This window comes from Ixodes scapularis, unplaced genomic scaffold (assembly GCF_016920785.2).
Source record: "Ixodes scapularis isolate PalLabHiFi unplaced genomic scaffold, ASM1692078v2 PGA_scaffold5__190_contigs__length_132052651, whole genome shotgun sequence".
Taxonomy (NCBI): Eukaryota; Metazoa; Arthropoda; class Arachnida; order Ixodida; family Ixodidae; genus Ixodes; species Ixodes scapularis.
This window is the reverse complement of record NW_024609880.1, coordinates 102,927,777-102,938,553: the sequence shown is the minus strand read 5'-3', so window position 1 is coordinate 102,938,553 and position 10,777 is coordinate 102,927,777. Positions and strand designations below refer to the sequence as shown.

General features: G+C 45.5%; 1 protein-coding gene across 1 annotated transcript in view; it reads right to left on the bottom strand.

Annotated features, from left to right (window-relative positions):
- Positions 1 to 5,833: 5,833 nt before the first annotated feature.
- LOC115316227 (4-coumarate--CoA ligase 1) overlaps positions 5,834 to 10,777 on the bottom strand; it is a 29,033-nt gene continuing 24,089 nt past the window's right edge. The window contains exons 8-10 of the mRNA XM_029975595.4: positions 10,305 to 10,449; positions 9,252 to 9,512; positions 5,834 to 6,022 (exon numbers count right to left, since the gene is read on the bottom strand). Coding sequence (XP_029831455.3) covers positions 5,883 to 6,022; positions 9,252 to 9,512; positions 10,305 to 10,449 — 546 coding nt within the window. The 3' untranslated portion in view covers positions 5,834 to 5,882. The remainder of the gene's footprint in view (positions 6,023 to 9,251; positions 9,513 to 10,304; positions 10,450 to 10,777) is intronic.

Genomic DNA, 10,777 nt, shown 5'->3' with positions numbered 1-10,777 from the left:
AAAGCTGCTCGAATTTGCTAAGGCTCACACACAGTCTTTTAGTCTACGCTATAACAAAGTGTTTTTTGATGACAAATGTTTTTCTTACTGCGCGGCCAGCGATGCCGTTTGTGAGGTCCGCGATTTTATCACGCCGAGCACGAGTTCCATTCGTGTTAATGCTGACCCTGTGGTTGATTTGTCAACGTCATCACAATAACATAACCTGATACGGAACAATCCTAGTCCTTATCTTTCAGTGCTTTTCACCAACATTCGAAGTGTTCTTCGCAATCGTGATGACTTGTCTTCAGCCATCGATTCTTCACTCGCCGACATTGTTGTACTCACTGAAACTTGGCTATCTAGTGTTGTACGCGACAGCGAAATTTTTTGTTGCGACAAGCGTTTCTCTTTTTATCGATGCGATAGGCTATCTAGGCGTGGTGGTGGTGTCATAATCGCGGTAAATGATTGCATTGAGTCTTGTCTTATCAACATTGTTACATCTCTTGAGTTTATTGGCGTGCGCTTGCGTTGTAGCCATAAACAGGTTATTTTGTGCGCGTGCTACCGTCCTCCCAATGCCACAGCAAACTTTTTTATAGATTTACACGATGCTCTGAATACAATTCGTACAAGGTTTCCTGCCTTGCCTTTGTTTCTTTTGGGCGATTTTATTCTCCCCGGCATTGACTGGTCTGGTCTATATCCTACCATATCTTCAAATTCTGCTGCGTGTTCCGAGTTTTTAGGTCTCTGCTCCGATTTTTCGTTAACGCAGATAGTTACTAGGCCGACTCGTGTTACGGCAACTTCTGAGAACGTGCTGGACCTTATTCTTTCTACCGCGCCTGATCTTGCATCCTCTCTTACGTATCTACCTGCCATCAGCGATCACTGTTTACTTCACTTTCACCTAAGCGCTCCTGTATCTGCCTTTGCAAAAGCGAAGAATAACTCTTTTCTTGATTATGGCAAAGCTGATTTTGAGGGTATAAACCGCGAGTTAGCGCAATTTCTTGACTTCTTCCTATCCCATTTTTCCGAACGCTCTGTCGAGGTTAATTGGACAATGTTCAAAAATAAAGTCAATTCCCTTATCAATTCTTTCGTCCCACGTCGCTTTCTTACTAATAGCTCCACGTCCCCATGGTTTAATAACGCCTTGAAAAGACTTTCAAATAAAAAGAAACGCCTGTTCCGCACTGCTAAGCGTGCAGACACTGTGGAGAGCTGGACGGTTTACCACAACGCAGAAAATTTATACAAAAATGCAATTAAGGACGCCAAACAAACTTTCTTCAGCCAAACCTTGCCCCGTCTGTTATCAACTAGTGTCAAAATGTTTTGGAGTGTTATTAATGGCAAGAAAGACAAGGCTATTTTGCTTTATGACTCTGATGGCATTGTTATGTCTGACGATGACTCTGCGAAAATCCTTAATGAGGTGTTTGTTCAATCGTTTTCTAGAGATGTAAACTGTTCTATTGTTACTTACCCTAATCATGATTTCTTTCCAATGGACCCGCTTGTGTTTGATTTTGATGGCATTGTTAAGCTGATTGACAACCTCAAAGTGTTTTCATCATGTGGTATTGATAATATTAACACTAAGTTTCTAAAGCATACTAAAATTTACAGTGCAATTTTTCTTACTAAGATTTTTGAGCAATCTATTCTTACTGGTGTCCTTCCTGAAGATTGGAAAACTGGCAAGGTGGTTCCACTTCATAAATCAGGCGACAAACACTGCCCCGACAATTATAGACCCATTTCCATAACCAGTACTCCTTGTAAAATGTTAGAGCATATTATTTATTCACATCTTGTTAAATATCTCGAATCCAACTCTTTTCTCTCGTCCTCACAGCATGGCTTTCGTAAATTTCTTTCTTGCGAAACACAACTTCTCGTCTTTACTAACGATTTATTTTCATTACTTGATCATGGATCCCAGGTTGACTGTATTTTTCTTGATTTCAGCAAAGCATTTGATAAAGTTTCTCACCAACTACTACTCTTCAAGCTTAGCAAACTCAACCTCGACCCTCAGATACTAACTTGGATTGAGTGTTTTCTTACAAATCGTTCGCAGTTTGTTCATGTAAATAACTCTAATTCTTCAGTGTCTTCTGTTACTTCTGGCGTCCCTCAAGGCTCCGTTCTCGGTCCTTTGTTATTCCTCATATACATCAATGACTTGCCGTTGTGTGTCTCATCATCGCTTAGTTTATTCGCGGATGACTGCGTTATTTATCGTAAGATTACTAATGATTCTGACTCTCTCCTTCTTCAAAACGACTTAAATGCTGTTCTTGATTGGTGCAAGCTGTGGTCCATGACACTTAATACTAAAAATGTAAAACAATGAAAGTGTCTCGCCGTAACACTACGCCTTTTATCTATCATCTTGATAACGTTTCTTTAGAATGTGTGACCTCATATAAATACCTCGGTGTGCATATTACTTCTAACCTCTCCTGGCATATTCATATTAACCACATCATTGCTAATGCCAATTCTATGTTAGGCTACCTAAAACGTAACTTTTCTCTGGCACCAGTTTCTCTCAAACTAATATTATTCAAATCTTTGGTTCGCTCAAAATTAGAGTATGCAGCTTCAATCTGGGATCCTGGTCAGACGACGCTCACTTCTCATCTCGAGTCAGTTCAGAACCGCGGCGTTCGTTTCATACTTAACAATTATCACCGTACAGCTAGTGTATCATCCATGAAATCTCTTCTCTCCTTGCCACTGCTTTCTTTGCGCCGTAAGTGTTCTCGTCTATGTCTTTTCTATAAAATATATAATTCTAACCCCATTCTTAAAGAAAAGCTCTTCCTCGTCCCACCTTACGTTTCTCCACGCATTGATCATCAGTACAAAGTCGGCATTCCTCATTCTCGAACCTCAGCCTATCACGAATCTTTCATTCCTAGGACATCACCAGAGTGGAACCACCTTCCGGCGTCATTAATATTATTACCCTCGTTAGATGTGTTTAAAAGTGCTGTTACTAATTATTTTTGCGAAAGTGACCCGTGACCTATTCCATGTCTTCTATTACTGTTTGTTGTTGTTTTTTCACTTACTCCCCTCTGTAACGCCCCCAGGGCCTTGAGGGTATGTAAATAAATAAATAAAATAAATCTCGCGCTTCTTGGTTCTTTTGGCGTTCACCTGGAGAATTGGTGCTTAAACGTTTCATGAACATTTCAAGCAGCGGTGTTAAAGGGGTCATGAAACGCTTTTCCAACTTTTTCCAGTTCAGCTTTCCTCCTCAACTCATAAATCGCGCATTCCACCAAACAGTTAAAGAAGACGAAAAGGGGGAGCCCCCTCTTGCTCGCACCCTCGTTTGTGTAATCCGGACACATCCATTCTCCCCCTAGAAGATTAGTCCGTCGCTCAAAATTCAGACAAAAGTTGCTTTCCCCACCCCGTTCATTCCGAAGCTGACAGTGCTGTTGAAGCTATGTGCTCGTTGGGCCAGCCACATTTGCCACGTGGGCGTGGCAAATGTGGCTGCAGAGAATGAAGTCAGGTGATGAAAGGGAGGCGGCTGATTGGTCCGGCAAGCGCGTAGCTTCCACCACAATGTCAGCGTAGGGGTGAAGGGAATAAGTGAGGTCCGGTTGCGTGTGACGTCAGTTTGGACCCGACGACGCGCTTTTGGGACCGCGGATGTATCACGGTGAAAAGGCACAGAGGTTGCGAAGGGGAGGAGGTACGAAATAGTCCGCTCTGTTTTCAAATTTTCGCACTGAAAGTCACGCTTTTGACTTTCTACTTTTTTTCTTTTGGTTCACTGAACGATGTGCTATTAGTAAAATCCCAATCTAAAATGATTTATCCCAACCCAAAAATCGTTTCATGGGCCCTTTAAGGTGGGCTTTGTTTTTTTTATGAACCGGATGTTCTCTGGGACATCAGACTGGGGCTCTACCTGGTGGTGTTTGCCACGAAAAGGGTCTATAGGGAGTATTCACTGGACGCCATATTAGTGGGTGCTGTTTAGAGCGCATGCTCAGAACGAGCTCAGATCAATAGGCTGCTTAGACCGGAAGTCTTGATGGTGCGGAATGCGCGTTGCAAAAGAACTGCGGAAGCTCGCCGTCAGCACGCGCTCAGCAGGCGCACACACATATATGGCCGTTAGTGAATACTTCCTATAGTCAATGATCGAATGCAGTGCGCAAAGACCACGCGCTCCTCGTGCGCTGCGTTTCGGTAATTTCTATCGTTTTGTCCGCAGCTACAAACTAGCCATTTGCACAGATCGTTAAATTACGATAATTCAAAAGTTCAATAGAAAATGTGAGTTAATTCCTTAGCTAATTAGTACGTATTGCAATTCCTGACGCCGGTCGTAACTGGCTGTTTGTTACCGAAAAAACATTTTTTTTTTATTTATTTTTATATTAGAAAAATTTTGGAAGTCTTCGCCGAAACACTTGTCTCGAATGACAGAAATAGAGACGGTTAATGCAGTAGAAAAATCGGCGTTTCATAGGGCGAACTTGTGCCCAAACAAAACAGATGTACAGGCATCGAACGCCATCTGACAGCCGGATCGAGCGCTGGCGAAAGACTGCCTCCCCTATCAGCACACTTCCCCGGTTCACACTTCCGCCAGCTTGGTGCAAGCTTGGGACAGGCTTGAACCAAGTTGGCTCTAGCTCGCGCCCGCATGGCCCAAGCCTGGGCCGAGAAAGTGCCACTTGGGTCTTCACGGCAGCCGCCTCGGTGGCTTCAAGGCAAAGCGCCGGCCTGCACCTATCCGGCGGGTTCGAATCCCGGCCGAGATGCCAGCAATCTGACTGAAGCTTATTGCGGAGGAGGCGCACTGTAACTGAAATTTCGGTTGTACGTCAAAAGATCCTTGGTGGTCCAAATTAACCTTCAGGCCTCCGCTGGGGCGTACCAGATGCCCGTCGTTGCTTTGGCACGTGAAAACCTTCAAATTTGATTGCCTCCACTCGGCGCGGCGCAGCTCCTCTTAAGGCTTCCTTGGAAACCTAGAATATTCAACCTTGATTGTTGTGGGGCTATACATTGTGAGTATGAAGAAACTATGCGATTTTCACATTCTAGAATCGTTTATTAGGAAGACATGAAGACAACAGGCAATGGTAGGGATCCAACCCCGGTCACCGGCGTGGGAGCCAAGCACGCTGCAGACTTAGCTACTCTTGCGGCAATATCTCACCACAATTTAGTCTTTTTTTTTTTTTTGTGCGAATCTGGCCGGGCTACTATATGAAAGACAGTTTCCACATGAGACCCAATACTTTGAACTAGGAAGTTGTAAGCAAGCGCCAAAACATACCCTTATTTATGTGTCCATTTGAATTGTCAAACTTTCTTGAAAGACGTATTCAGATTTCTTGACCCCCAAAGCATGCACCAAAGTAGCGCAGTGAGCCTCCTAATTCGATACAACATGGCTAGATAATCAATCTGCTAAAACTCAATATTGTCAATATTTCTACTGATGCTCTATTCGCAAAAACATGTATCCGCAAAGCAAAATGACATGCTCTCACGTGCTTAATGCTTCAAAACGTAAAACGTCTGTGCGATGCTTACGTAAGAAAAATTATCCTTAAGCTGAGCGCGCGATCTTTCCCACTTTGCAATACTAAATAAATAGTCTTTAAAAAAGAGATTATAAAAAAAAATTATATTCCTATATGTATCCGGGATGTTGTGCCCCTGCGTTGCCACTTGCCTCCAAACAAAAGCGAAGATGAATAAATAGCCGAGGTCTCACCTGTAGCCTAGACAAATAATACGTCTGTGTTTCAGCCCATCGGATACATTAAACGAGTAATCAGCCTTTGGAAGCTTCTCTGTTGTTGTTTTTTTATTTATACGCTATTATTTCTTTTTATTTTTTATTTTTCGGCGTCCGTGGGTTCTTTAGTCACACATTTCGACCTAAGTTCCTGTCTCATGACTTTCCCATTCTCAGCTTTGGGAATGAAGTCGACAAAAATGACTCCAGCGTAGAGATGCTTGTACACTGCCGTTTGACCTATAATCCAGGAAACAAATGCAAAACAAAAAACAGAAAGATGTGTATTAATCAAGAGTGGAAAAACCCAATCTCCAAAAAAATACGAGCTTTATGCCTTCAGTTGGAACTAACAGTCTCGAGAATTCCCAGAGCCTAAGGAGCGTCCACGAACATACACTCTAAGTAATGCTCAGAAAGATATTGTCCTTTATCAGAGTCGGAATTGCATTTAACTTGTTGTGTTGAATGGCTTCAGCGGATTCTGTGTTGTTACCACTCCTTGATGCCAATGACCAATCGTGAAAAATAAACCCCATATGGGTCCTTTGAACACCGCCGACCCATGAGTTTCCCGTCTTTTCCACGTGCGATAGCACTGCACTGTTAAAACATCCAGTGTGTAGCCCAGAGACGCAGAGGCGCAGAGCGTAGGGACGTTAACCGACGTTAGAGAGTATTGTGTGCAGGAGCAAACGCAAGCGTTGTGCGTGGTGCGTTTACGTTGCGTGCTCCACGCTGCGTATGCGCGCCGTCGCCACGCGCCTCTTTAAGACTCAGTTTCTGGCTCCGCGCACGCGCGGTGCGGAATACGAAACGATGATGCTAACGCATATAGTGCTTGCGTTTTGCTCGCATACTCAATACAAAAAACTTTCGATTAAGAAGGAGTCTGATTTCTCCGATGCCCGCGCCACTTATTGAAGACATGGTTTGCCCCTTTCTCCCTCAAATACCCTCACAAAGTGAAATTACGTTGAGCTACCTTGCTCCCGTCAGCGACGCCGCAAATGGTTTTTGCAGCGTCTCCCAATGAGTATGACGCCGGTACATGACGAGGCCGGACGCACGCGTTTGTCGCACTGCGGTGTACTTTCGTCAAGCTGCGGCTTGTTCACCACTTGGATCTAGTTGAGGATGCAATAACGATGACATAATGCCAGTGGCGTGTCAACTGGTTTTTAAGTGGGGAGGGGCAAACCAAACCCCCTTCCCCCCCCCCCCCCCCCCCAGGTCGGGGGGCGGTGCCCTTGGCATCCCTTGGGCGCCGCCGGCCAGTGTTTCCCCGGTCAAGTGGCGGCTGTTTCAGAGGGGGGGAGGGAGGGGGACGGGGCAGAACACATGCCTTGCTCCTTACTCTAAGAACTGGGGGGGGGGGGGGGGGGGGGCAAACGCCCCCCTCCCCTCCCCGGTTGGTACGCCCATGCGTAATGCGTATAGGTACTGTCTTCTAGGTGAGAATGGCTGTGCCGGGTACATTTAGGCAGCGCAGCCTAACCGGTAACCCCGGGTTTCTAGCTTTAATAACGGAGCAGTGTTTTACAGATGCAAGTTGGGTCAATGTCTACTTTCCGTGTGTCCGACCTGTGATATCTTGTCACACGCTCGACCACACATCTGGTCATGTCAGCTGGACCACATCCGCGGGGTATCTTAAAGGGACCATGAAATTACCTTTTTACTTTTCCCAGATAACTTTTACATTTAACCGTCAATGTTCACTGAATGCCGAACAGGCATCCGTTTTCGTCCCGGTTTATTAACTTCTACACAAAAAATTATTGAAATATCACCTTTTTCATTCTCTCCAACTGACCGCAAAAGAGGCCGTGACGTAGGCCGTTTCCGGAACCGGAAGTTCTCTCGGCAGTAGGAGAGTGGGAGTGTTAGCGGCAACGAGTTGGGGTGCGCCGGTAGGTTTTACTGCGCTGATGTCACCGACGCATTTCCTGAATCGGCGCCTCTCATCGCCGCATCGCAGCTGAGCGAAATTCAATGAGATTTGTTGCGCTACAGCGACAGCATGGGACTAGTCCCATACGCCGGTATGCCTGTTGTGAAGTGCAGCGAGTCCTCCGGTGAAGACTCCAGAAGTCAACCACCCCGTCATTGTTGGCAGAAGGGCCGGCCCATGTCAGTCGTTTGCAAAGCGACGTAGATGGCGTTTTTCGCGGCCTCGGAGATGCAGGAGCGAGCCGACGTTAAAAAAGATACGTTTGAACTACGAGTGTCAGCAAGAGCCACGTAAATACCTGTTTACACTCGGAGCGGACGCGCGCGCTTGATGGAAGTCTTGTATTCGCGCTGTTTGAAAGCGCTTCGGGACCGTTCTTTTACGATTGCAACTCGATACTGACGCGCCACTCGGCAAAGAAAGGTTGGACCGGGGTTGTACGTATACCTCCCACGAACTGTTACAGCTCGACAGTGACGTGCAGTCTGTCAGAATAAAAATGGCATACCAATAACAAAGTGTACATACCGTGTTACGAAGGTAATCCATACGGCGTTTATTTCAGCTCTATATCACACAAAACAAGAAGATAGAATCTACGAGAGTCCCTTTTCGACGAGTGTTCGTCAACACTGCCTCGGAAAACAAGGGGAAGAGATTGACCTCACCTCTTGATCTAGAATTGAGGTCAGTGATCAAACTATAATACGGGAAGGGTCCACAAGGGTCGCGCGGGCATATTCCATTTAGCACGCCAGCCGATCGTAGGCAGACGGTCTTGCGACGAAGCAACGCAGCGCCGAGTCGGAATGCCTGCTAGGCCTATACGCTTCGTCGGAGTCGGTGGATCCAGCGTTCTTGTTCGTCGTGGTCTGTTTTAAGTACTCTTTTCTTGCTGCTTGAAGTCGGCACGCGCGGGAAGAACACGTAGAAAAATAAACGTTCAGTCAGTCAGAGTTTTGAGAGGAAGGAAAACAAAGAAAATAAACGTTCGTCGCTGGCCGCCACCCAAGTAACTGTCGGCCCTGCCCTACTGCGCACGCGCAGTAGTTGCTTCGTTTACCACACGATAGATGGCGCCTGGCTCTCAGCATTATCAAATTTGGCAATTTTCGCCACACATCTCTAATTATGGTACAAAATGTGGATCTGAATAATATTTAACAAAACTTTTAGGAAACATTCGCCGGCTATTTATTGTTTACGATCGCGGTGCTGGTGAGGTAGGCTCTTTCCCAATAGGCGACCTGGATTTGGCTGACGTGCTCCATTTCCGCGGATGCATCGTAGTGAACAGGCGAAGGAAGGAAGGCGCAAAAGAGTCCAGTTTTCTTTTAAAAGTTCTATGGCAAATAATTTTTTTTTTGGCTCCTTATTTTTGTGTTTTTGTGTTTCTTTTCACACCTTTTACGACGTGCGGTGGATGAAACTCGATTTTAATATCATATCATGGTCCCTTTAAATTGGTCATTTAAAAACAAAAATACGTATGATCTACTTTTTTTAACAGGTTACCTGCAACAAGTTCAATCAATTTTCGTTTAATTTCTTTTTTCGGCAGCTGGCAAGCATCGTCCAGGACCACGCTGGCAGCAGGAGCTTCCCCGTACATTATGCTCGGCACTCCGACGACAACCACTTCCTTGACCGCGTCGTGCGCGAGTAGGATCTGTTCCAACTCGGCCGGCGCTAGCTGGTTGTCCATGCACTTGATCATCTCTTTCAGCCTTTCCACGAAATATAGGTGACCCTCTTCGTCGTAGTAGCCGAGGTCACCTGTCGAAAGTCGGTATACCAGTGTTTTAGATTCTTGGTTTCCAAAGGGATCGTGCACTCTAAGAAATCTGCAGCGTGTCCTTTCGCCACAAAGTCATCGGAAAGTCCATCGTTTCAATCAGCGGTGGGAGCTCGGGGAATGACGAGGCTGACGATACCTTTAGAGCCCCCCAAAAAGGTATGCCAAATTGCTGGGCAATTGTGTTGCATACGGGAAACGTTCTAGCGTCACAAACATTTAGCGGTACTCCGAGTTGCCTTTATGCAACAAGATTGCTTGGATAGTTTTTCCTAGAATAAAGCGATACTATCGCTAATCGAGCTGATAAACTTGGCTATCTTCCAGAACCTTCCATACTCTTTTCCTCAGTGCGCACAAGTGGTCGAGCACCACCTCGTCTACCTCTCCCCTCCTCGCCTACCACTCTGGTCACGTGACCTTTCCCGTTAACCAACCACCATCGAGCTTCTCGGCCACGCTGATCAGGCTTTAGGGAAGGCGGAGCAACTGGCTAAATAAGGTTTTACGTTAAAAGGCCTATGCTGTGTCACTGAGCACGGTGAAACGCCATGCTCAGGGACATGGCGGAGACTATGTTGTTTTAGGCCTAAACATGATCTAGACTCGTCATTTCTTGATGTCCTTTCGTGGGGGGCCTACTTCTTTCTCTCTAGCATTATATTATATTCTAGCTATTCTATTTATTAAAGAGACGAACCGCAATGACGATCATTCGTTATGTCGCTGATTGCAACAAATTCGTTAGCTTTCAGGGATTGTGCAAAAAGTGCCTGTTTTCAGCCAACCATCCTTGTCCAACGATGCCGCGGTGGCTTCAGGTTTCTTATAGTAGGCTCTCATAACCGACTTGCTTTGCACGTATATTTCGCCATGCTCAAAAGGTCCCAATGTTGCTCCGGTATTGATGTCAATGATCTAGAACGGACAAGGAAGACGCAGTAAATATATATTCTCAGGAAGTCAAAATCTATAGGGTGAGTCAAGGAGATCGATGCCATGTTTGAGGAGACGGCATAAATAGGTTCGTAAATGTATCAAGCTAAACATGTTGCACGACTGGCCGGCGAACGTGCATTAACACTGCGAACAGGTGTAACCTCACGGACAGATCTAACGTCAGGAACGAATGTTGCATCATGCGCGCATGTTACGTCACAAACAAAAATTAAAAACAAATAAAAAAAACTTTTTTTTAAGTGGCGTGTGTCCTTTTTGTAAAAAGGACACACACACACATCGGGGG